General features: G+C 51.1%; 1 protein-coding gene across 4 annotated transcripts in view; it reads right to left on the bottom strand.

The window, feature by feature from the left end:
- The window catches only part of KAZN (kazrin, periplakin interacting protein), a 171,330-nt gene that overhangs the window by 12,406 nt on the left and 131,896 nt on the right, over window positions 1-27,028 (bottom strand). For 3 of the 4 annotated variants that reach the window (XM_065696814.1, XM_065696816.1, XM_065696817.1), the window contains one exon: window positions 1,158-1,349. In XM_065696814.1, the coding sequence (XP_065552886.1) occupies window positions 1,158-1,349 (192 nt within the window). Of the gene's footprint in view, window positions 1-1,157; window positions 1,350-6,873; window positions 7,286-27,028 lie in introns of those variants that run through there. The other variant, XM_065696815.1, reaches the window with a different exon arrangement.

Raw genomic sequence — 27,028 nt, 5'->3', positions numbered from 1 at the left:
TCTTTTTATCAGCACTTCCTCTCCCTGTCCACAACAGCAAATATTCTCTAATTAAGGTTTTTCTTCTCTAATTACAGTTGGATAAAACCAGAACATTTTCTGCTGCCGGAGGCTGCACTGGGGGCATGAGGAGGGGAAGAGGAGCACTGAGATTGTGAAGATATTTTGGTTGTTGCTGATTTTTTGCTTTTATAAATCAGAGAGCGACAAAATCCAGTTTTCTGAACTCCCCTCCCCAGTTCCCTGTTTTCCCCACCATGAATCCCGGATGGAGATGTGCTGGGCAGGGGCTCTCCCTCCCTGCAGCTCCTCATATGCTGCTCAGCCTCTGAGCCTGAAAACTTCTGACAGCCTCTCTCCATAATCCACAAACAGGAGCTGACAAGTGGAAGTTATACTCGGTATGTTGGGGATTTGATATGATATTTAGAGCCGCGATGCTGCCAGCGAGAGGTTTCCCTTGCACAGGATCATCCCCCAGCTCCAGCTAACAAACCATCCTGCCCGCACTCATTGTCAGCTCATTTTTGGGGAGGAAAAGCTGCAGTGTTGCATTTTGCCCTGTTCACCCTAGTCCTGGGGCTCACAGAGAGCTTGCAACGCAGATGTTGGCAAGGGAGGAAGAGTATGGCACCGACCACTACAGGAAAACAGCCAGATCAATGCATGAAGAAAGGAGGAGCCCCTGCACATCACTTGGAGACCCAGCCTAATAACTCTAAGCAGGGTAAGGAAAATTACAGTCACCAGCAAACTCACTGCTTCCCTCCTACAAGTCCAAGGGGCTTGAATTCCAACCCATCCCCTCCTTGCAAACGTCTCCAGCTGCATTTCAGCTGCTCTCTTGGCTCTACTCTATAGCCAGCCATGAAGGAATTCCTTTGCCATGCTGCAACACCCTCACACCCCATTTCCCTGCCTGTTGTTGCACACTGGTCCATCCTGGCTCCACACCACCCCTCACCAGTGCAGGACAGCGTGGGGGTCCTGGGGAGTGCTGCCCTGCAGCCAAACCCCACCCAGGGCACACAGCAAACACACCCCACATGCAAAGCTCATGCAAAGTCCTCATGCAAAGCTTGGCTTTTCCTTCCCTCTTTAATTGAAGCTTTGGGGTGCTGGGGAGAGGTGTGAGGAGAGGGATGCTCAGCTCTTACCCTGCAGAGCCTCCTTGGCGCGCGCCAGCTCCTGCTCCTTCTGTGCCAGCTGCACCTTGAGTTCAGTGGCCGAGAGCACCTCCGGTGACTTGCTGCCGTGCGTCTCCTCCAGGTCCTTCGTCAGCATCTCCTTCATTTGCCGGAGCAGGTGAACCTCCTCCTGCAGCTGAGCCACCTCCTCCCGGAGCAGCGCTGGGGGAAGAGCAGACACAATGCAAGGAAGTGACCAACAGCTCCCGGCACAGCCCCACCGCAGGCTCAGCCCCAAGGGAAGCACTGCTGGGGTGACTCCCCCCAGCTTGCAAAGCTGCTCTGCACAGCCCAAAGCCTGCAGCACACCCCGGGACCAAAGGAGGAGGAGGGATGTGATGAGGAGGCACTGGGTAGGGAGCAGGAAGCTTCCGCTGGGTACTGGTTTCTGGTTTAATACACAATAGTAGTAGCAGTAATAAACTGGTTTAAGGGTGCTGGTTGAATACACAATAGTAATAATAAACAAAGAACCACCTCCCCATCCAAACCACTCACAGACAGTGCTCATATGGCCAGGGTCCAACGGAGGCTGCTGAGCTCCACCATGCCCCATACAACCCACATCAGCTCTGCCTCCAGCCATCCCCATGTTCAGAACTCAACAGAATCCAACTAAACCACCCTGAGGCTGGAAAGGGAAAGATCATGCTTTCTCCTACAGACCCGAACCTTGAATTTCCCACATTTACACCCAGCGACTGCTACACCCCTTGAAGCAACTGCACTGCAGGACCATCACAGCGTGGACCCCTCTAGAAAGCTCCATTGACCTTGTTTCCTACAGTCACACCCACTGCTTAGGTAATAAAGTGTTTTCCTGGATTTTCTTCCTTATCTCCAACCTGAACTTGCCCTGTTTCAGTTTGAACCCATCATCCCTTGTCCTATCACTACAGTCCCCGATGAGGAGTCCCTCTGCAGCATCCTTGTAGGCCCCCCTAAACCTTACTAGTTTCTCAAGTCTGCACCATACCCGTGGATGTGGGGAGACGAATAAACCCCTCAGCACACATGCTACAGTTGCCAGAAAAATAAAGTAGAAATACAACATAAATGCCCCCTCTCCAAGCTACTGCAGTTGGGTCCTTTCCCCATGTATCAGCCAGCCTGCGGGATGCCACCCAGGCATGAAATACAGGGGTTTGAACCTGCATATTTGCTATGGTCCCTCCATACAAGTGCTGGGCTGGTTCCATGTGGAGGTGATGCTGACAGCAGGACAGGGAGAGGCAGCTCCCCCCAATCTGGCCAGCAGCTGCACCAGGAAAGCATAAAATCTGGTTTGCATACTTGAAATGCTTCCCGTCGGAGCGCTGGCAAGGCCCATGCTGCAAATTATTTAGCAATAAAGTCACTAATGAAGAACAGTCCGAGCTCCAGGCGGTGGATTTCGGTGCAGCCCAATGTGCTGGCTTGAAATCCATGCAAGAAAGCAGCAACGGAGAAGTGGCCAATGCCAAAAGCACCTACCCCAGGGACTGCAGAAATGTTGCTTCCCTTCCAGCCCTTGGGAAGCCCGAGGAGGGTGTGAGGGGCTTGAACATGGTGTGACGTTTACCGTGCAAAAGCCACAGAACACCAGTGGCTGCCATTAACTGCTCATTTTCTTCACCCCACTGATAATTCATGTTCACCTTCTGCTACAAGCTGCCTTGCTCAGGGGATCCAGTGGGCTATTCCCAGGGAAATGATTAACCAGCAGAGCAGGATGGACACGGGGCAGTTTGTATAAGGGTAACTGATCCCGGGGGAGTTCTGCAAATTGCAGCATTTCAGTGGGAACTAAGGAGAATCCCCACCGGGGAGCGACCCCTCCGGAGAGGGAACAGGGGAAACAAGCCTAAGGAAGGGCAGCTCAGAAGGGATTTTTGCAGCTGAGACTCTCAGAGGAGTCCTTGGGCATGGCCCAAAAGCGGTTGCAGCAACTTCTTACAGGTCCTCACTATAAAGCACTGCACAATGCAGCTTCCTTGGAACCACATCACTCCCTCTGGTCCCACAGCAGCTGGCTGGAACTGGATGAGCTTTAAGGTCCCTTCAATTCAAACCAGTCTGGGATTCTCTTGATTCTAACAAAGGCAATTTAATCCCCAATTTAGTACTTGGCTCCCCATAGAGGCACAAACTAGGGAAAGATTAAAATCCAAGATCTATAGAAGCTGTAGGAGCAGCATCACGCTCCCCACACCACTGGATGCACTTCGGCTGCAAGCCAAAGCCTACGGAGAAACCTGAATTATTGAGCTCAGGATCAGTCAGATACCTGAGCTTCTTCCTTTTATAGATATATAATTTAAGCTACATCCATGTCTATACAAAAATAGATTGTGCTTTCCAATATATATTTCTTTTTGCAGCATCCATGTATTTTGTAATATACAAATGAAAAGCACAATCCATTTTTTTGCACGGATATATCTAAATAAAGATTGCAAAGCACAACCCATGAGCCAAGGTTTGACAGGCAAAAAGCTACACCCCTTGCTGGGCTCAAACACTGGAAGACATGCTGTCAGCTCTTTTAATACATCCCTAAGCGTTGTTGCCCTTGCTCTTCCCAACTCCATACCAGTGCTGCTGCCAATGGATGTCTTTGCTGTAGAAACCAGGTATGGGCTTTGAAGCAACTCTCTCCAGCAAGTTTTCAAGTGGTTTTCCGCGAAGGACACTGGCATTTCAGGGAAGCAATGGGAGCAACAGCATCTCCTACTCTCCTTGGTTTCCTTTGGAAACCACATAAGGGGCAATTTCTTGCATTATATCAAGTTTCCATCCCGTCTGAACCAGCACCTCCAGCTCAAGAGGGTCCTATGGAGAAAGCCTGTTTTATTTGCATAAGTTGCATTAAGAGAATGACTTAACTTGAAAGGGAAACCTTAACTTCATTTTAAAATAGGGGGGTAGGAAATCCCCACAGCTATGCCAGGTTTACGCACCTAAATAAACAATCTGAGAAGTGCTGTTTGCAGACAGCTCTTAGCAATCCTTACACAAAGTTCCAATAACCAGGAAAACAGGGCCAATTACTCAGGAACCTCATTCCAGCCCCTGTTTCTTCCACATACAGACAGCTTGGCAGGGACTTCCACACACTGTCCTGGGAGCTGGCTGGGGCTGTGCTTTTATTTGAAGCCACAAAGAAGCTGGATGTGCCTTGAAGTGAGCATCAACCCCTTTGAATGGGGACTGGGGCTCAGTTCGCCCTCTGCAGTTCAGCCTTGCATTGCTATATTGGGGTGCAAAGTTAGACTTGCTATTAGGAATCATCTCCCAGTTGCAACAACCCCAGTGCAAAGTCTCCCACAGGACATTCTTTCCCAGCATTTTTGCCCATTTTTACTTTTGCCTCCTCTTTTTAACCTTTTTTCCTTAGGGAGGGGGATGTTGGCTGCACACTAATTCCCAGGGGACAAGCAGGCAGCACTCAGGTCACGTCAACTCATTCCAGCCTCTTCCAAATCTGCTGCGATGAAATTAATACAATTTAAACATTCCCTGCACTAATTGCTGACAACCACCATTCACACTGAAGTAATTGGCTGTTTTCATAGACTTCGGTGACACCGTCAGATTCTGCATCCTTTATGCTTCAAGCACTGTTAACAGAAAACGTACGTAAGATTTTTTGGGGTCTTTTTAACTGCAGTGAACACCTCCAGACAGCATTTGGGGCTGAAGTTTCCACTCCCACTCCTGCAAATCCCATCTTGGACTCCTTTCAGTAGCAGATCCTTTCTTTCACTGGCCTTGCAGCAGGCACCACTTTAAAAGCATCCATTTAAAAGCCTCTTTTTTTCCATGTAACTCAGCTGACACAATTACTGTACATGTGTTTCTGTCTTTGGAGGATACATATTAAAAATGAATGCAGTATCAACAGCAAGATTTGTGTTAGTGAAATAAGCATTTGGGGCTGCTTTTGCATGTTTACCAGCAAGACGCTTTTCACTTTGCTGGCCAGAAGTCAAGGGGGGTTTTATCCAGGACATCAGCAGGAGAATGGCTGGAAGCTGCCCTGAGCTATGGCCTAGGACAGATTGATAGATACACACATATAAATATACATGTACGTATACCTCTGTCCAAGGACAGCCCAAGAAGATAAAGAGCATTATTAGATTAAAATAACAATTCAAGACCTAGGGATGAGTCAAACTAGTATTTTAAAGAGCATCTCATCACCTTTGAACATTAAGTAGCTCCACAGCTTGGGATCCAAGACTCTTGTAGAAAGGTTCAACCCATCACTTCTCCCAAGTCACTTGCACAAGTTACCGTTTTCCCCTCTCAGCACATCCTTGCAAGGAATAGTGTGGAGGAAAAGCGCCTATCACCAGGGGCAAGGCTGGGTGACAGCATGGAAACCAACTGCAGCCACTCAACAAAGCTTTTGGTTAGCTCAGCATACATTTGGATTTGCACAAAGACCCGGTTATTGCTGCTGTCCAGGTTCAAAACCAACATGTCCAACCTCTCCCTCTGACATCTGCACATCACAGTGGACTCACAGCAGCACAAAAAAAACCCCTCACAGATTCTTCCCTTCAAGTGGATAAGTGTGAGGGCCTTTAATTTGTCCGTTAGAACTTTAGCCCCGTCCCACTACTGTGCATCTTGGCTACACCCCTGGGTACAGCACCTCCCATGGCATCACGCACTGCACCACCTCGGAGGAGCTGTTGGCCACCAGCACTCGGTCCAGGGTGGTTACCGGGGTGCTCAGCCACATGCTGCAGAGCCTCTTGGGCTACAAAGGTGGATTTTGGCTCCACATGAAGAAAGGTTTAGATTCCACCCCTTGCTTACTGCCCTGATGCTGCAAGCAAGTGAGCTGTCGCTCCTGGACATGGATACAGAAACTCCTTACTTTGGGTTAAAGCTTTCACCCAACAAGTGCAAATCCTTACAAACACCATCTTTGAGGATTCCCTAAGTTAGACAACAGCTCGGCCTCAGTGCCTCCATATGGTTGCAGGACAGGACACCAGAGATACACCCCGATTGCACACCATCAACCAGCGCTTGCACCATCCATGGCCATGGGGCAGGACATGCAAAGACCATCTGCCGGCAGTTACCCCCATGTCCTGGCACCGCACCCCCCCAAAAAGCATAACTTCCCTCATGTAAGATGCCCACTCACTCAGCCGCCCTGTTCACATGCTGGCGGGTGTCTCACAGCCGATGGAAAAAAAGAAAACCTGATACAAACCTGCGCACGCCAGCGGGGGGGGGGGGGGAAGGGGGTGTAAAGAGGGGTTCAGGAGGCAGGCTGGAAGTTGCAAAGGCTTTCAAAAGCACACGAACCGTTAAAACCCTCCTGTGTCCTCCTGAAGCTCCGGGTGCATTCCAACTTCCCCATGAGACAAAATGGACAAAGGGGCACGGGAAGCCGCTCACTCGCCCTCCCCACAGCCACAGCAGAGCCAAACCCCCTCATCCTTGCCCTCAGCTTCACCCTTGGCGCTGGGGACAGCACAGCACCCCCCGCAGCACCCTCCTGCACGGCCCCAGTGAGCTCCAAGGCGTGCTTGCCATCGCCCGGCGTTGTTGTGGCTCTTCCAAGAGGAAGCAAGCTTCAACAGCACAAAGCAAGGGATAGAAATGCACGCCGGACTTCATTCCGCTCCCCCCCCCCCCGCCCGCCGTGCGAGGCAGTGGGACCCTCCCCAAACCCCCTTACCTGCATGGGCTAAGCACGGGCACAGCACCCTGCCCTCAGCACCGTCCGCGGCCGCCCCTCGCCGACCCCACGGGCACGAACAATGGGCCGGGCGCGGAGCAAAGCCGTGCTCGCCGCGGCACTGCCCCGGCTTGCTCTCCTCCTGCTCCGACTTCATGGCGGAGGCCGGCGGCGCTGGGGGTCCCCAGGGCTGGGGTGCCCGCGGCGGGGGCTGCCCGGGCAGGCTCCTTCCCGGCCCGCACCGCACGGAAGTCCTGCGGCGCTACCTGCGCAGGGAATTTGACCCCGCGGTGCTGGCGGCGCTTCCCCGGCCGGATGTCACCGAGCAGAGGAGTGGCTCTGCCCCTGCCGGGCAGGGGGGCATGGGACGGGGGCCGCGGGCCGCGGGCGCTCCCCGCACCGCCCCGGAGCGCAGCGCTGCGCAGGAGCACGGAGCGCGGCCGCCGGCGGAAATGATTCCCGGCCATCGCTGCCGCCACCCCCGAGCGGATCGCGCCGCGGTGACCCCGCGCTGCCCGCGGCCGCAGCGCGCCGGGAAACTGAGGCAGGAGGGAGGCAGCGGCGCGGAGCAGCCCCAGCACCGCACGCAGCCTGGGCTGCTGCTGGCGGGGGACGGAGGTGCCGTGTTCCCCTCTTGCGTTACTTGTGCTCTCCAGGGAGGCTGCGACTGCAGGGGCACCATCAGGACCCCATCCCTGCAAACCGCCATGGCTGGACCCCAGCGAGGAAGGGCTGAGAGGGGGAGCTGGTGGGATGGGGTGAGCAGGGACGCGGCAAAACCCAGCGAAGAAGCAGGGGCCACTTGCTTTTCTATAGTAAAAGCAGCATAAATGTACACCAGAAACCCCAGTTCTCTGAAACCCATCAGGCTGGTGTTGAGTTTCTGCTCCCTGCACTTCATCTACCTGCCCAGGCACGTGTTTCCAAGCCCTCCACAGCAGATGCACTTATAAGCATTATTCACCCCAGCAAAGAGGTGAAGATCTGGGCAGAAGCACTTTGGGCTTATCTCTGTGCCTGTCTCCTTGCTGCTGTCCTTGCTAGATGAGCACTGACTGGCTCCATGCTGCTTAGGGCTGGGTGGCTGCTGGCCTGGAGACACACTGGAAGCACCTTCTGCTCTGCGCAGGAGGGGCTCAGAAAACTCAAGTGAGAGAATATCACCTCACTGTGCTTTTCAACAGTACCCAGAATGCAAAGCCTCCCCCACCCTACAACAGCATTATCTGAGGCATGGGGAAACTGAGGCACACCCCATAGGCATGGGCTTTTTACGTGTTTGGGAAGCAGGTGACAGAGTGCAACTGCAGAGGAGCGAGCTGCCCCTGGCTAGGAAGAGATGCAGCATTGTCATCTCTTGCACCAAGCAAGCCTGGATTAGGAAACCAGTCCTTACCCACCTCCTCGTGACCCTCCCCAGCCCCAGGCCTACTGCTGGGCTTTGCCCTGCTCTTTACCCTGCTGCTTCTTCACCAGCTGCTTGGGGGGGTGGGGGGGGAAGAAGTGAGTTGGTTTTGCCTTGCAACAAGCTCTGGTTCTCACTGCGACAAACTCCAGTGCATGCAATCATAGAATCATATAGAATGGTTTGAGTTGGAAGGGACCTTAAAGCTCACCCCAGTTCCAACCCCTGCCACAGGCAGAAACACCTTCCAAAGCACACCCCCAAGTCCCTTGTCTTGGGGCTGCTCTCCAATGGGCCAGCACTGACATGGCTCACACTGCCCGTGGCATCGCTGCCAGGGTGTACAGTGCCCCCACTGCCCCAGCTCCTGCCGTCACCAAGCTCAGCTCTTTGAAGCCCACAAAAGCTCAACTGTTGGCTGCTGCATCACCTCCCATTGCTCCCTGTTTGCACAACTCCCCTCCCCGGGGATCAAGTCGCAGCGCGCCTGCTTGTGTCGACTCAGCTCCCAATAGAGCGGGGACACTGCAGCAGCCCCAGCACCCCCAGTGAGCAAGGAAACACGGCTGGGTTTGGGAGAACGTGCCCATTCAATTCTGCTTTACAAACAAGCTCAATGGAAAGGAAACTCTGCACCTCCTGGTGTGATCTGCCCCAGATCAGTGCACAGCAGGGATGCCCCCACACCAAAGCTAAGGGAAGAGGCTCTCCACGTCACAAGTGTTGCACAAGATCCCCAAGAGCAGCTCTGCAGAGCTTCCTCCAGCCCTCTGCACTGACTAATGATGGACCAAACAGCATTACTCACACCTGCAGCACCCTTCCTCATCCCCAACACAGGCATGCAGCAGAGGGTGCAGCGCCACTGCTCTTTAATACAACAATGCCACCTCCAGGGATTCCTCTCCCCTTCCTGCTTGATTACAAACCCTTTTTGGAAGGTGCATGGAAAAAGGTGGCAGTGAAAAGGCAGCATGTGCCTTGGCCAGGTTTGCACTGTGGGGTTGGGGTCCGGCCTTGCTCTCCTTGCTTTGGAGCGACTGGTTACTGCGTGGCCAGCAGTGGCTGCTGTCTCTTGGCCAGGGCAGGGAGGTGACACCGGCCCCACGCCAGGAGGAAGCTGAGGCCTTTTTCTGTCCATTGAGTCACTTCCCGTGGATCCCGGCTGCCGCCTGTGCTGGGAAGGGGACAGGGGCTTGGTGTCAGTGCAGACAGGTCCGGCCCTTCATCGCATCCCAGTCTCCTTTGTGTTGGAAGGGAGCTCAAAGCTCCTCCAGCTCCAACCCCTGCCATGGGCAGGGACCCCTTCCACTGGAGCAGCTTGCTCCAAGCCCCTGTGTCCAACCTGGCCTTGAGCACTGCCAGGGATGGGGCAGCCACAGCTTCTCTGGGCACCCTGTGCCAGTGCCTCAGCACCCTCACAGGGAAGAGCTTCTGCCTTACCTCCAACCTGAACTTCCTCTGCTTCAGTTTGAACCCACCACCCCTTATCCTATCACTACAGTCCCTGATGAAAAGTCCTTCTCCAGCATCCTTGTTTCTGTATTTCCTTTGGGAATCTCACAGCTCAAATAGTTCCTAGCTCAAAAAGGTTCTTTTCTCACTAAAACACTTAATGGCAGTTGGAGGTGGCCGAAATGCAGCTCACCAAACAGATGTTGATGTCTATTGTTGTCCTGAAGGCACAGGCACCTGCAGTGACTGCTGAATAGCCTAAGCCCCATGAGAAGTACCTCTGCAGAAGGTCAGTGATGCATTTATGTACCTTTGGACAGGAGCTGGTCCTTACTGAGCTACATCTGCCCTGAAGAACAGAGCTGTCCATAAAAACCACCGAGACATTGATTGGAACACAAAAAACAGGAGATTTCATTCAAGGGGATGGCACTGCACACAAGCAGCTGCCTCTGACCCTCATAGAAGGTCTCCTGCAGCAAAATGTAACCTACTTCCAGGAAAACTTGCTGAAAGATTTCCTTTCCACCACGGAAACCACCTTCTCCATTCCTGTCTCTCGCAGAGGACGACAACACCAAAGCGAGGAGATGTTTCAAAACAGAGCTGATTGCTTTTTTCCCTTTGGTTTTTCTTTCCAGACAAACTCCTCTCAAAAATGACACCTTTTTGTCAAACACTTCACTCGTGACAAATTGGCATTGTCACTGAGGAGAGCGCTCGCCTGGGAGCTTCTTTGGGAAGCCTCCATCTGCTTTTACCCAGGGAAACACTGATGGTGGCAAGGTTGCAGAATGGAACGTGTGAGGCAAAGGATTAATTAACATCGATCTGGCTCCAAAACCAGAGTAATTTTCATTCAGGAACTTGGCACCACTTAGCACCTCCTCCTCCTCCTGCACTGACAGAGTATTTTAAGCTCCTGATCGCACGTGCCTCAACCAGCGTTTTTGCAGTGATTAATTAAAACCTCAACAGAAAGAAATACTCCATTTATTTTCTTTTATGTCCCTCCCCAGCCTGTACCCAGTGAAGTTCCCCTGCTTTAAACCAGCACTTGCATTGTAAAGAGGCAAAAAAGTAATGAGTAAAGGGCAATCATCATCCAGTGCTCCCTGGTGCAATCTTATTTTGGGACAGTTTCCTGAACTAACACTCATTTCTATTGTGGTTTGTTATTTTAACATGAGAATTATGGTTATCATCACAGACATTTTAATGCCTAACAGCTTCTGGGTGCCTTTACAATGTTGTCATTCAAAAGCTAAAAGCCTGTAATGAGACTAAGATAATGGCCTGCAAAAATAAATGATACAGATTAGAATAGGGGGAATTTGGTTACAAAATAAAGGAAACAAAATAGAAATTATCCATCCTAATTAGGATTCAAAGGCAGCAACTGGTGGGGGGAAACAACATCTATTCTGGGGAAGGTGGTTTCATCTGGTATTGAAGCCCCAACAGAGCCTGTCCTGCTCCATCCCGGGCAATGAGCACATGTGCTTTGGAGGGCAGTTAGAAGGGAAAGAAAGCCTCTAATCCTCCTTTCTGAGCTTGTTACCAGTTTATATTGGAAATAGATGATCTTAAGGTCCTTTCCAACCCAAACCATTCTATATTGACACCACTTACAGGCCACATACCCAAAACCTCCACTATGTCCTTTGCCAACAGCCTGCAGCTCCCTACCCTGGCTGCCACCAGCTCCATGCTCCTGCCACATCTGGATCCAGTGACAAATGTCGTCGACTCCTTCCTGCACTCCTCAGCTTCATCAGTGCTAAAGCAGCATATGGGGAGGTGATGATGGCACCCACAGCCTGACATTTACAGCTATGGAGAGGACAGAGCAGGGCTGGCCACCCAACGGGTGTATCCATCAGCAAAACATGGACTCTCTGAGAGCTTTGAACCCTGAACCCCACCAGAATCAATATTTTCCTTTCTAAAACAACGCTGGGAGAAAAAGCACATCCAATATAGATTCAGTGTTATTCCAGGTTTTACATTATTCATTGAACCTCATCCTGTGTCATGCTGCAGAGAATATATTATCATCTATGATGACAAAGAAAAGGCACAACTCCTGCAAATATACACTAAAGCAGCAGCCTGGGCTGCTAAAACAGCCTCCACAATTGGCAATCTCTCATTAGCAACATGTAATTCAGTTGCTGTACATTGAGGTTGTGCCTGTGCCACCAGCCACTTGGTAGTGAAAGAATACGAAATCAAACTAATAATCAAAGAGCAACAAAGCCCAGAGCTATGTGGCAGGTCTCTAACTTCCAGAAACCTTTTCTTGTTGAGGTTTCAAAGCCTTATCTCACCCCCAGCACAGCCAGGAACATCATGGCAAGGCCACCAAAGGCCATCGTGTCCCCAGGGCCTCCCCACTCAGCCCATTTCAGCAGAGACCATGGGGGCACCGGCAGGGAACAGCCTGCACACATAGAAATAACAGGAAGAAAAGATGAGGAAGCCTACCTGGAAAGGGAAATACTTCATCCATATGTACAAATGTGCTGCTGTTTCTAAACATCCTCAGTGTATCCTCAGTGACGGGCATGATTTTAATGGGGGTGAAGGTGGGCAGCTCAACTCTCAATTTGAGCACCGTCTTTACTAACCAGACGTTACTGTCTAGTGTTTTAAAGCTGCCCTTTAGCTTCCAGAGAGTTTCAGATAAGCAATTCTAATGATCCCTCTTCATTACCCACTCCAGCAAGAATATATATGCATGTCAGGGAATTCTGTACAGAAAACATCTTTTTATGACACCATAACTTACCCAAATCACATTTCTTTACACATCAAACCTGCAGCTCTCTGTGCATGAGTCACAGGACTGAGCTTTGCATGGCAAGGACGTTGGGCAGAGACTATTCATCACCTTCATCCCATTCACATCTCCATCTGCCCTCCAGCGGCCCCGGCTGCAAGGTAAGAACATTTCACCCACTCCCACTTTTGGGGCCACATGCTACAGATTTGGGAGTGGATGTGATGAGTTGGAAACCTGCATCACACTGAAACCACCAAAGCACAAACCCAACCTTAGCGTGCCCTTGATTGAGACCAATGACCCAACAGCTACTCAACCAGCTCCATGAGAAGCAACAGGGCTTGTTCACATGCATGGACTCAAAATGATGCCACGGCACAATTACTGGTCTGCAGGAAACAAAAAGGAGAAGGGAATAAAGCCTGGCTGAAATCACTCAGCTTTGCAAGGCAGGTGAGGAGATCCCGGGTGGGGGGGCATGGATCAATGACCCCATGTGCCCAGATGCACCCCATTCCCCTCCCATCCACTGCCTGTATCAACCAAATATTTCTAAATCAATTGAAAGCAATTAATCAGCTAGAGGAAGATAAGGGATAATGAAGAAAAGAGATTAGCTGGTGATGCACAAACAGAGCTCCTCTGGGGAGGAGCTGCTGTGGTTGGAAGCGTCCTCTGCAAAGCCTATTAGCTCCACTTAAAGCAGAAATTTAGAAGAGGCAAACTGAATAATTAAAAGGAGGAGTTAATGGTTCATGCTAACAGCTGCTAAAAACCTGCAGCAGTGTGTTAACCAAAGTGGCCACTGACAAAAGGACCTGCAGAACAGCCTTCATCTTGCACCAGGGAGGGATGCTCTGCCAGAGCCAGATCACTGCATCCATCCAGTGCACTGGAGCTGCTATTGCCATCCTGCTGTGTTCAGTGAAGCGACCAACCCCTTCTAGCCAAGTTATAATGATGGAGAAACAACTCCAGGAGTGAACACTTTCAGGTATATTGCTCATATTACCCACCTGACAGTAGCCTTCAATCACCAACCCACCCTTAACACCAAAGCCAGTACTAAACAAGTCCACAAAGCCAGTACACAAGTGTGATGGGGAACGGCTGAGGGACCTGGGGGGTTCAGTTTGGAGAAGAGAAGGCTCAGGGGGGACCTGATGGCTCCCTACAGCTGCCTGACAGGAGGATGGAGCCAGGAGGGGCTGGGCTCTGCTCCCAAGGAACAAGGGATGGGACAAGAGGAACCGGCCTCAAGCTGCACCAGGGCAGGTTTAGATGGAGCTGAGGAACAATTCCTGCCCCAGAGGGTGCTCAGGCATTGGAACAGGCTGCCCAGGGCAGGGCTGCAGGCACCGGCCCTGCGAGTGCTCACACACCGTGGAGACGAGACCTCAGTGCCATGGGTTAGTGGTGGCCTTGGCAGTGCTAGGGTAAGGGTTGGACTGGATGAGCTTAAAGGGCTTGTCCAACCTACGATTTCACACCCACAGAAGATCCCGGTGCCAGTGCTGGGCTTAACCCAGTCTGCAGGACCAGGATCACCATGATGGTGCTCCGAGAACTGGGTGCTTTTTGCCAAAATTACACTCCTGCACGGCACTGCAGGATGTTACAAGTGCCACTTCGTTTTTGAGGAGCAGCCAAAAATGCCATGACCCCCTTCTGTGACCTGCATCCTACAGAAATGCTCCCAGGGATGCCAACAAGCTCTCCTGAGTTTGTGACTTAAAATACTTGCGCTACCTCCCCCAGTGTTGCAGGATCCCATCTGAGAGGTGGCTCCCAGGTGGGCTTCTTAATAAGAAAGGACTCAAGAAGAGCCATTGAGAGGAATAAATGTGGCATTTCAGTCCAATACTTGCCTTTTTCAAGGCACACTCAACAAAACTGCCACGTCAGGGCTGGAGCCCACATGTGCTCTGCAGAGGGGAAGGAGAGGAAGCATCTTACTCACCAACTTGCAAGGCAGCAATTTAACCTTCAAGGAAGTGCTCAAATTCATTTAGTAACAACCCTTGTCTAAGGCTGGGGGCAAAATAATTTTAGTGAGAACAATACAGAGTAGATAAAAATAACTGCACTGCAGCAAGGAGATGGAGAGCATGCTGCTGGGCAGCACCTGCTGAAACAGCTCAGCTCCAGGGAGACCGTAGAGCAGCTCCAGTGCCTAAAGGGACTGCAGGAAACCTAGAGAGCGGCAGAAGCTCTTCCCTGTGAGGGTGCTGAGGCACTGGCACAGGGTGCCCAGAGAAGCTGTGGCTGCCCCATCCCTGGCAGTGCTCAAGGCCAGGTTGGACACAGGGGCTTGGAGCAAGCTGCTCCAGTGGAAGGGGTCCCTGCCCGTGGCAAGGGTTGGAGCTGGAGGAGCTTTAAGGTCCTTTCCAGCCCAGGCTGGGATTCTTTCTACCTGGACTCGTGCAAAGCATTTGACACTGTCCCACACGACATCCTTCTCTCTAAATTGGAGAGACATCAATTTGATGGATGGACCACTCGGTAGATAAAGAACTGGCTGGACGGCCGCACACAAAGAGTTGTGGTCAATGGCTCGATGTCCGGCTGGAGACTGGTAACGAGTGGTGTCCCTCAGGGATCGGTGTTGGGACCGGTCTTGTTTAACATCTTCGTCGCTGACATGGACAGTGGGATTGAGTGCGCCCTCAGCAAGTTTGCTGATGACACCAAGCTGTGTGGTCCGGTTGATATGCTGGAGGGAAGGGATGCCATCCAGAGGGAACTGGACACGCTTGTGAGGTGGGCTGATGCCAACCTTAGGAAGTTCAACCATGACAAGTGCAAGGTCCTACACCTGGGTCGGAGCAATCCCAGGCACAGCTACAGACTGGGCAAAGAAGAGATTCAGAGCAGCCCTGCAGAGAAGGACTTGGGGGTGCTGGTCGATGAGAAAATGAACATGAGCCGGCTGCAGTGTGCGCTCGCAGCCCAGAAACCAACCATATCCTGGGCTGCATCAAAAGGAGCGTGACCAGCAGGGCGAAGGAGGTGATCCTGCCCCTCTGCTCTGCTCTTGTGAGACCTCACCTGGAGCATTGTGTGCAGTTCTGGTGTCCTCAACATAAAAAGGACATGGAACTGTTGGAACAAGTCCAGAGGAGGCCACGAGGATGATCAGGGGCTGGAGCACCTCCCGTATGAAGATAGGCTGAGGAAGTTGGGGCTGTTCAGCCTGGAGAAGAGAAGGCTGCGTGGAGACCTCATAGCAGCCTTCCAGTATCTGAAGGAAGCCTATAGGGATCCTGGGGAGGGATTCTTCGTCAGGGACTGTAGTGACAGGACAAGGGGTAATGGGTTCAAACTGAAACAGGGGAAGTTTAGATTGGATCTAAGGAGGAAATTCTTTCCTGTTAGGGTGGTGAGGCACTGGAATGGGTTGCCCAGGGAGGTTGTGAGTGCTCCATCCCTGGCAGTGTTCAAGGCCAGGTTGGATGAAGCCTTGTGTGGGATGGTTTAGTGTGAGGTGTCCCTGCCCATGGCAGGGGGGTTGGATCTAGAGGATCTTGAGGTCCTTTCCAACCCTGACTATTCTGTGATTCTATGAAAATGTGCTTCTTTCTGAAGCACCCACAGTATTCCCTGATGGGAGCGTTGTGCCTGCTGCACACCTCTATTACACATGCACAAAGACAGAAAAAGCCAGGTAGAGCTCGGAGGGCTGCACGCAGCTCCTGCCTGGGATTAATAGTGCACTGGGTTGCAAAGTTACTAACAGTGACAGCCTCATAGTAGCGTTAGCGGGGGGCAGTGGGCAGCCACTCTCAGGTCCCAGTGCATTGCACTGTGCAAGCCCAGGGCTGGGACAGGAACTCCAATCAGGATTTTCAAATGATAATTATAATAAATCATACAAGACAAAATGGAGCAGCAGAAGTCGTAGAAGACACACACCAAAACCAGTAGAAAGCCCAGGCTCTGTCAGCATCAGGCTGAAGGCGTGCAAGTTGGTGCTGGATCCCCATAGAATGAGCTCGATATTGGTACCACTGGGGAGACCACTCTTGCAAGGGTGGAAAACTATATTCCAGAGGAGGCAGGAATGTGAGGAAGCACAGCAACCCAGCCGAGACAGAAACCTCATGTATATTTATTTCCAACCACATGAAGCAAACCAGTGATGCCTTCTGAAGAAAGCCATGCTCCGAAACGTTTTATCTGGGACACATAGGAAGCCGCTGGAGGTGAAGCACTGCAATTCCTCCAGCAGCATCAAGCCAAGAACATCACGCTCCAAGAGAACATGACATTTACACCTGGCTCCTGATGGACCCAAATACTGCACCATGGCTGGAAAAAGGCAGCTGGAGGATTGCTTTGGTTTTTAAACTACATTAAATGCATTCCAAAGCTCCGCAGGATGCATCCAGTACCTCTTCTATTTTAAAGGGTCCTGCTGCCCTCCATGGGATGGTGGCACTGCCATGGGGAGGGATCTGGGCTCTGACATGACATCCTTGAGATTCCCAGCACATTGCTGGAGCGCAACAAGTGCCAGGAAGAATGAGGGGCATCAGGGAAGGGAGGCAGAACAGGGAGTAAAGAGGAAAAGTGGGGAGAGATTACTGCAGCAAGATGGGCAACAACAGAAGCTGCCAGCTTTCATTACTTCATCACAAGTCTCATAGTAATCACTGGGCTTGAATTATTCTTTTTCTCCCCTCTCAAACCTCGTTTTTTAACTTAAATGGGCTCAGGAAAATCTCAGCTTTGAGCTTATAAGCAAGTGTTCATGACCATCCCCAGTATAGAAATGGCTTCTGCATTTCCCCCTTCCCAGGTACTGCACAGGCTCAGAAAGCACAGCAAAAGAACCTTTATCTCCTCCACATCCACTTTGTAACCTGAACCATGATCTTCAAATGGCTGGAGTTAGAAAATGAAGAGAGTAATACATGACCCTAGGAGACAAGTCCCCAGGAGGCAGTTACATTAACTCAGAACTAAATGTGATCAAGAATAGCAATTCAAATATGGGTTTTCAATGCATTACTTGAACAAGACAAAAATCCTCCTATTTATAAATGCAGGCTTCAGTGTTGTGCGTCTTTTCCACACTGCCCTCATAGGACCTCTCCTGAGCTCTGCCCTGCACTGGGCATTCCTCCAGAACAAATATCAGTGTACTGAGAGCATCAGGCCAATGATAACGGAAACATAACTACAGCAACTTGGGGGTTGGAGGAAGGGGAATTAAAATGCAGATATAATGAATTCTATGATCTGACTTGGTGCAAGCAGCATGTGTGGAAAAAGGATGGCTGGTTCCATCTGCACGTTGCACTGAGGCGTTTGTAAGGGGATGAAATAAAGGGGAATTCTAGGGAAAAGCCAGTGTCAGGCATCCAAGTCCAAGTGACTGGCACAAGAGCATCAAGGATTCAGCTGGGTTAGAGCCATGGATTAAGTTGCTCTGCCCTAAACCCTCATCATGGTAAGTCAGAGTTTCTATGATGACCCCACAGAGCAGTCTCCTGGAGCCAGAGACATGCCGGCTGCCCAAGCACAGCTCCAGGATTAGGTTTAAAACTGGGGAAATTCAAGACACAAGTGGTCATTCACACACAGGGCTCCCACCACCTCACACAAAGCGCATCCAGAAGATTTCAAAGACTCAACATTGTTCAGAGCTATTTCTTTTCTCAGTACGACAGGGAGGGCTTCAGTGTATTTCAGGCTGGTTTGTGCCTTAAGTGCACTGCTGGCCAGGCTGCTGGCTAAGGCCCCACTCTCCCAGGGGCTGCCTGTGAGACCAGAACTAAAAGAAGTATTTAAAACCCAGGCTGGGTGAAAGGTCTGCATCTGACAGCTCAATTTCTAAACACACAAGTCTCAGGTGATGCTTCAAATCCCCAGTTAAGGGGCACTAAGAGAAGCACAGCCCCAACCTTCCCCAAGTTTAGCCGTGGTTGGTAACTGCTCTTTTCACCCGTTTCTCCCCATTTATACCACAGACCTGATTAAAACCCCCCAGACCTGATGGGTTTTGAGTGAGATTCACCCTCGCACCGCAGCTCCCCACAGGATTACAAATATTTGATGCAATAGAAAGAAAACAAAACCAGCCCGAAATGATAAAGTGACAACTGAGAGGGAAACAATCTGGAACGTTTTAACCTTCCAAATCTGTCTCTTAATTCTGGTGGCGATTTCTGCAGGCGAGGGAGGAATAAAACACAGCCCAGGCGATGCCTGCTTCTGTGCGACAAAGGCAACTTGAGATGGGATTTTAAAATAACATGACTATGCTGTAGTTAATGCCATTAAAATCCAAAGACAACTGATAATCCCAGGCGGTTCCTGGGACAAGAATCAAATCGTGCAACACACAGCTATGTGGTGCTATCCATTTCCTTTGATGGGAGGGGGAAAAGGGAAACAAGGAAACCAAAACCTCTTTAGTAATGCAGCCTGCCCACTCACATGTTGTGCCAACAGCTCAGCAAGCAACAAGGGAACTGTTGGCCAGCTCTGCACTGAGTTTCTAGAGTTAAAAACCAACAAATGGTAAAAGAGATTTGGAAGCTAACTCATCCCCTGGGCTGGCAAACCTTCCCAGGCATGACTACATCTGCCCAGGAGAGCTGCAGACCAGCAGCATGGCACATCCTGGAGCAAAGCATGGACCAGGCTCACCCCAGGGGCTGGGAAGCAGTGATGCGGATGGAGAGCAGCCCCAGAGCACCCACAGCAAGACATGGCCTATAAATGCAAAGATATGCCCCTCTCGAAGTCCCAGACCTGCAGCAAATGCTTTGGACACCTCAAGTCTCAAACCTGCACAGTTATGCACCTTCAAGCTGCTGTGCCGTAAGTCAGGCTCCACCAAGGGATCATTTAAGAGGAAACAAGGCAAAATGCAGCCACTTGTATTTGTAGACACAGAGCATTATATTTTTCCCTTAACACATGGTAAAATAGAAGCTTGGTTTGATACCAATCCATCCCACAGCAGAGATTTTACTCTGTTCTGGGGCCATGTGCAAAATCCTCCTGAAAGATTGCTGGGGGTTCTACAGGGATTATATTCTTTAGTGAGGCAGTTACAATCCCTCTGATAAGAGGGGCTGATCCAGGCAGAGGCATTGGCTCCACTCGATTTGCAAATACAAATTAAAACAGAGATAGCGGCACGTTTGCTCAGCCTCTGCCTTATCTCCAAAGCGTGGCTGAGAGAGAAGATTTGATCCAGTTCTGGCCAAGGAAGGAAAGCAGGGCTGCAGGGGAAGTTGGCACAGGCAGCATTAAACACTGCAGAGAATCATAATAGGGATTGCAGCAGGACCTGCATGCTAGGAGTTTTGGGAACGGACACCAGGAAATTAGGTGTGCTGTATGTATGGTTTCTTACATGGGGAAAAGCACCTCTAAGCCACACCAGGCCAGCTCATCTGCAAAGTTAAAGTGTCATTAAATCCCTTCCCGACTGGAAATAACCAACTGGCCAGAAAGCCCCTCTCTGGGGTGGAAGAGGGATGGAAATGCAGGCTGCCCTCCAGAGAAAAACTCTGAGAGCCAAAACCTCAGCTTTACAGCATCACCAGCAGCATCTCTAGAGATAAAGAGTCCAAAAGAAACTCTCCCTTGCCTTCACAGCTATAAATAAGGGGAGAACTGGATGTTATCTGCAATATTTAATGCAGTTCTTTCAGTTAAGTTGCCCTTGGGAATTGCAACAACTGTTCTGCTGCTGGAAAGTGATTTGCAACTGATAAAGGATTATATTTTTCTTACTTTTATAGTTTTTCCTTTTCAGATCTACGGTCACAGATAAAGTTACCGGGAGCAATCTGTCTCCTTATGCCAGGCTGTGCAAGAGCCAGCACCACACAAAGCGCTCCTCCTGCCACCGGTCCCACTTCTACCTTCGAGGGGATTTTCAAAGGCAGCTCCAGGGAGACCTGAGAGCAGCTCCAGTGCCTAAAGGGGCTGCAGGAAACCTGGAGAGGGGCTTGGGACAAGGGCCTGTAGGGACAGGCCAAGGGGAATGGCTTGAACCTGCCCGAGGGGAGACTGAGATGAGCTCTTAGGCAGAAGCTCTTCCCTGTGAGGGTGCTGAGGCGCTGGCACAGGGTGCCCAGAGAAGCTGTGGCTGCCCCATCCCTGGCAGTGCTCAAGGCCAGGTTGGACACAGGGGCTTGGAGCAAGCTGCTCCAGTGGAAGGGGTCCCTGCCCGTGGCAGGGGTTGGAGCTGGAGGAGCTTTAAGGTCCTTTCCAACCCAGCCCAGGCTGGGATTCTGTGATTTGTAAGCCTTCAGTACCTGTGCTCAGCACTGCTGACAGGGGGCTCGCTGGATTATACTAGCTTTTGAGGAAGGATACAGGTAGAACACGGAGGAACTGAAACCTGTTGCAAACAGCAAAGCACCTGATGTGCTTCCAGAGGGAAAACAGCTTTTCAGCAGGGACTGCAGCCACAGATTTCAAGAATATTTTCCTGACACAACACAACCCTCCTGATCTTTCTGGTTAAGAAGTACATAATGGTGCCATGGCCCCTTGTATTCCCAACAGCCCCAGGGAATGGCAGCACCCCACATGCAAATGGGAGTTAGAAAGCTCATTTTTATATTTCCAAGGGGATTTTGAGAAGCAAATGACAGTGTCTGCTCTGAAGCAATCATGGGGCATAAAGATAACCCAAATGCTGAGCCCTTGGCAGTGTCCCTGCAGTGCAGGTATCATTCACAGTGAATGCACAACATGGGATTTGGGGGATGGAGGAAGCCTGCCCCAAAGCCCACAAGGGGAAGCAGAAGGGAGATGGACAGCTCAGCAAGTCCTGCCAGAATACTGTACAAAGCAGCTGTGCGTTAACAAAAACCCCAGAGAACCAGCCCAGCTTCCAGCCTGAATCCCAGCCATTCACACACAGCGTTTCCCTGGTGCTGTAATCGCCACAAAGCATGTTACCTTCCATAGCAGTTGTTGGAAGTGTCATTAGGACAACTCAAATGAGACGCCAGTTTCTCCTACACATACCATTTTCATAACCACAGCCCTTTTATAGCCAGCAATATACAGCCCAGGAGGGACAAGGGGGAGGCTGCCAGGTTGAGGAAGAGGATGCTCAGGCCCCCAAAGGCTGCACATTGATTGTCCCCCCCTCATCTACAGAACTTGCTCGTTTAACAGCAACTTGAGCGGAGCTTTACTCCATTGGGGGAGAAAAGCAGACCACTGGTGTGATGGAGATACAGCCTCCACCACGGTAAGGGAAATTCTGTAACAGGGCATAAACCATGTGTAAAGTTGACTGAGTTACGTAGGATTTTACAGCCTGCTTCGGGATGCACAGCGTTCTCCCCCGCTGACATGCATTTCCACTGGTCCCCATGGATCCTATCCTGCACCGATGCACCACAGAGGCTGCACTTCCTGAGCCCTCTCCATGTTCTGGAGGGATTCCCAAGAATAATTTAATGCATTCTAACACTCGTTTATACGTGGAAGCCTTTTTAATTTCTTTAATTCAAAATCAAAAGCATGTTTTAAATTAACACCCCAAACAGGGGAGGGCATGCTCCAAAGATATAATATTTGCAAGAGATGATTTCACACAGGAATATACTCAGTAGCTCCCCATCCTCCAGTTCTTTTCTATCCCCAAAGCTGCAAAGAGTAACTTCAAAGCCAAACTCTCTTTCCAAGTGGAATCCCATGGAGTCGTCCTCAGTGGAGCTAAAGAGCTGCAGGGCAGCTGGGATGCTCAGCCCCAGTCAATGCGTCCCCAGGGCTGGGTGAGTCCTTTCTCTGCTCAGGGATCACTAACCCCAAAGCCACTACTATGCCTTATTGTATGTATAATAGGTATATACATAAACCCACATATTGCCTTGACTGCACCTACCCACAGAAAATGCTGAGCACCAAAACCTGCCCTTGGCACAGCATCATCACTCTTCCACAGAGGAAGCTATGCAAGGACAGGGAACTTCTCAATCCTCAGTGCAACAAGACATTCAGCATCCCAGAAACAACAAACCCAAGGAGGATGCAGGCAACTGGGGAATGTGCCATCGAACTGGATTAAGCTCCAAACCCATCTTTGAGGATGCAGCGAAGCAGCAGCTCTCCCCGGAGAAGCTGGGGCACTAAAGACACCAGCACAGACCTCCCATTTCTGTCCATGGAACAGACCCCTGGCATTTATCTCTGCTGCTTAAAGACCTCACCAGAGGTTCTCACTGTGAATCAGCATCGCCAGGGGCTTGGCTTGGCCCTCCGTTGTCACACCAATGTTAACTCCCTCCCCAGAAAGAATGGCACCAAAATGCAGACTAAGAAATAGCAGTTGAGAAACGCTGCGATCCTGAGTGTTCCAGCTCCAACATCTCCCATGAAAGAGAGGAATTTCCCTCCCAGTGAATAGCGGTTTATACATTCTTTGGCAACTGCATACCCATTAGCAAACACAATCTGTATTTCTGCCTCGCTCATTTGTTTGCCAAGTGCATTTGAAAGGAATATTTTATCCACGGCAAGATAAACCCCGTCAGCGGTCCTGCTGAAGCGTCACTGCAGGGAGGAGGCTTGTTCCACCTCAATAAACCCCACCTGAATAAACCCCATCTGCAAAGGGCACCTAAACAGCTTAATGTGAGGATGGGGGGGTCGAGGAGGTGTCACCCCAGCCACCAGCTCTACCAACAGCACCCCAGCGCCTCTTCTGACTTGGGAAAAAATGCAGTGGGAATATGAAGGGGGAAACTGAGCTGCACCAGGGCATGGTTCAAAAGCACATGCTGGATCATGGACAGCAAAGGCAGAAAGACCCCACCTGCAGCACTGTGTGCAGTGCTGGTGTCCTCACCATCAGAAGGACACGGAGCTGTTGGAACAAGTCCAGAGGCGGCCACAAGGATGATCAGGGGCTGCAGCACCTCCTATATGGAGAGAGGCTGAGAACATTGGGGCTGTTCAGCCTGGAGAAGAAAAGCTGAGTGGAGACCTCAGAGCAGCTTCCAGTATCTGAAGGGGGCTACAAGGATGCTGGAGAGGGACTCTTCATCAGGGACTGTAGCAATAGGACAAGGGGTGATGGGTTCAAACTGAAACAGGGGAAGTTCAGGTTGGAGATAAGGCAGAAGCTGTTCCCTGTGAGGGTGCTGAGGCGCTGGCACAGGGTGCCCAGAGAAGCTGTGGCTGCCCCATCCCTGGCAGTGCTCAAGGCCAGGTTGGACACAGGGGCTTGGAGCAAGCTGCTCCAGTGGAAGGGGTCCCTGCCTGTGGCAGGGGTTGGAGCTGGATGAGCTTTGAGGTCATTTCCAACACAAACCTTTCCCTGATTCTATAGAAGCCCTCCAGCCCAAACCCCAGCGCTGCTTCAGCAAATGCCAGGGCCCTGCTAGAGCCTGAAGCTTCCCCAGTTTTTGCCTTTCTACAGATTTGGCCTGAGATCAACCCTACTTCCTGGACACAGTAATGCAGGGTTTAAACCAAGCCACTTGCAGCTCACAGCCTGGTTCATTTGCCTGGGATATCATTTAAACAAAGCTCCCTTAAAATGCCAAAACCAGACATTTGTGGTTCCACAACGATTTTTTTCCTCCCCTTGGTGATTTGCTTATCAAATACACTTCCTTTATGACAAAAATAGAGGAAAGGGCCCATTTGACACATTTTCTTCTTCCTCTGACCCAGCAAGCTCCCACAGGCCAGCCAAGCCCTTCCAGCATCACCAGCACAGCAGGAGTGATGCTCCCAGCCCTGGGGCAGAGCAGCTCCTTGCTGCAGCTGCCTGGGAATCACACAAGTATTGCAGCACCCACATAGGAACCAGCCTAAAATCTCCCCCCAGCTCCTACAGGAGGCAAACAAATCGAGACCTATCCCTAACCTGACAGCAGGGCTTGCTCTGAACGCACACGGGAGAGCTCCGCTAGGAAAGGAACAGCCGCCTCACACAGCACCATCACCCAGCCCTGCCGTGCTTAAATATCCTCCTGGTTTTGTTTCTTAGATCTTTAATCTCTTTTCCTGCCTCCTGGCTGGATTCTGCTCCTACAGCTGGGACAGTACATGCTGCCATGCAGAACTCCTCCAAACCCACTCCAAGCACAATGAGAAACTCCTCCAAACCCATTCCAAATCGCAAATCCAATGCCTGCAGTCCCAGCAAGGAATAAAACCCCAAGGCAATGCACACCCCCAGCGTAAGCTCCTTGACCTCCTTTTCTGGGAGAACCCCCCAGCAGCCCCATACCCAGGCTGGGGGGGGGGTGGAGCGGGCCGGCAGGAACCACCAGCTATTCCTGCAGCCATCCGGTCCCACCTTTCATTTCCAGCTTAACTTTTACCTCTTTACTTAGCTTCCAAGTTCAGCTGAAGCCATTATCCTAATTACAGCTACCTCTGGCACTGCTCTGACCTGCAGCACTTTGCTCCTGTCTCCCATTCGCTCCCCCCACATCCAGGGATCCTGATTTTGCAGCTCATCCCCAGAATTCCTGCTGGTTTGGGGCTTTTTTTCTAACAGCCCAAAGGCACAAGGAAAGGAAATGCTGGAGGGGGATGAGAAAAATAGGAAAACCCGTGCCAAGGGTGGTATGAAGGGAACCCCATCATTTGAAATGAAGAACACGTCCATTCTCCTGGATGCTGTTTGAGCTAAGGATGGGTGATTCAGGAAGAGGCTCCATGGCTCAGTTCTATTCCTCACTGGTGGCATGGAGTTAAGTTCGGGTACAAGGAGAGCTGCTCCTGTTTGTACCACTGCATCCATGTGCCTGGCCCCTGGGATGTGTGCAGGGCTGGGATCCCTCACATCACATTGTCAACAGCTAGTTAAGAGCTTAGCAGGATTTGCCAAAGCACCTAAGCCGGTTAGGTGCCTAAATCCCACTGAAAGTCCCTTTGGATACTGCCACCTTCCTAAATCCTAGGCGGTGTTTATTAATGGCATTAGCCACTTAAATACCTCCATCCACACATCCTAATCCTGCAGCTGAGAAGCTGCTGACCACCAGCTCTGCAATACCAGGCAGGGTATCCCATTTCGGGGCAGACCAGGCGGGTACCCACTTGTGCCACTTCCCACTCCATCCTTGCCACCCTGGGAACGCAGTACTGCAAAGGCTGTTTGGGTTTCTCCCATGTTTCTTCCACCCTCCTGCCCTATCCCTGTGAACATCGTGATGAAGGGAAGATCACTATCTACAAAGTCTCTTTGAAATGGGTGTGCAACAAAAACTGTATTTCCTCCTGCTATGCACAGCCCGCCCCCCCCCTTCCCCCCCAGCCCTGCATGGGCTAAAGCTTTAAAGCAAGGGGCAACCCAAGGGGGAGAGGCATCAGAGCTGGCTGCTTCCCATGCTAGCAGCACTCTGCATGCATGGATGCAGCTCAAGGGTTTGGAGGCACTTGGTGCTCCAGCTGCATGTGCTGCCAAACTGACCCCAGAGGCTGCACACCCCTCCTGGCAAACACCCCAAGGCTTCCAGTCCGGGGTGATTTTTACCTTCCTGTGGTTGCAAGGACAGGGGAGGCAGAGGCAAGGTGTGCTCTTTCCCAGTGCTCCTTCCCCCACCCTCAAGCCAATTTAATTCTACAAACTTCTCCAATAATGCAGAGAAAGGACATGCCTGAGCAGGCTGGGCTTGTATCATGTCAAATACACTTTAATTGCTGATAATTCCTGCATGCCTGCATTATCCAAGTGAAAATGAAACATCTGCACTCAACTCTGCAGTGTAACCCTCCTCAGCAAGGCAGTACTGAAAACCAGGGGCTGCAGCACCAGAAAGATCAACTTTAAAGGGTGGCACGAGATGTTTCAAGTTAATTACAACCTAGAATCATAGAATCACAGAATAGTCAGGGTTGGAAAGGACCTCAAGATCATCCAGTTCCAACCCCCCTGCCATGGGCAGGGACACCTCTCACTAAACCATCCCACACAAGGCTTCATCCAACCTGGCCTTGAACACTGCCAGGGATGGAGCACTCACAACCTCCCTGGGCAACCCATTCCAGTGCCTCACCACCCTAACAGGAAAGAATTTCCTCCTTAGATCCAATTTAAACTTCCCCTGTTTAAGTTTGAACCCATTACCCTTTGTCCTGTCACTACAGCCCCTGATGAAGAGTCCCTCCCCAGCATCCCTATAGGCTCCCTTCAGATACTGGAAGGCTGCGTGGAGGTCCCCACGCAGCCTTCTCTTCTCCAGGCTGAACAGCCCCAACTTTCTCAGCCTATCTTCATACGGGAGGTGCTCCAGTCCCTGATCATCCTCGTGGCCTCCTCTGGACTTGTTCCAACAGTTCCATGTCCTTTTTATGTTGAGGACACCAGAACTGCACACAATGCTCCAGGTGAGGTCTCACAAGAGCAGAGTAGAGGGGCAGGATCACCTCCTTCGCCCTGCTGGTCACGCTCCTTTTGATGCAGCCCAGGATATGGTTGGTTTCTGGGCTGCGAGCGCACACTGCAGCCGGCTCATGTTCATTTTCTCATCGACCAGCACCCCCAAGTCCTTCTCTGCAGGGCCGCT

The sequence above is a fragment of the Lathamus discolor genome, chromosome 16 (genome assembly GCF_037157495.1).
Source record: "Lathamus discolor isolate bLatDis1 chromosome 16, bLatDis1.hap1, whole genome shotgun sequence".
In the NCBI taxonomy this organism is placed as follows: domain Eukaryota; kingdom Metazoa; phylum Chordata; class Aves; order Psittaciformes; family Psittacidae; genus Lathamus; species Lathamus discolor.
Note: the sequence above shows the minus strand (reverse complement) of the source record. Positions and strands in the feature narration are given on the sequence as shown.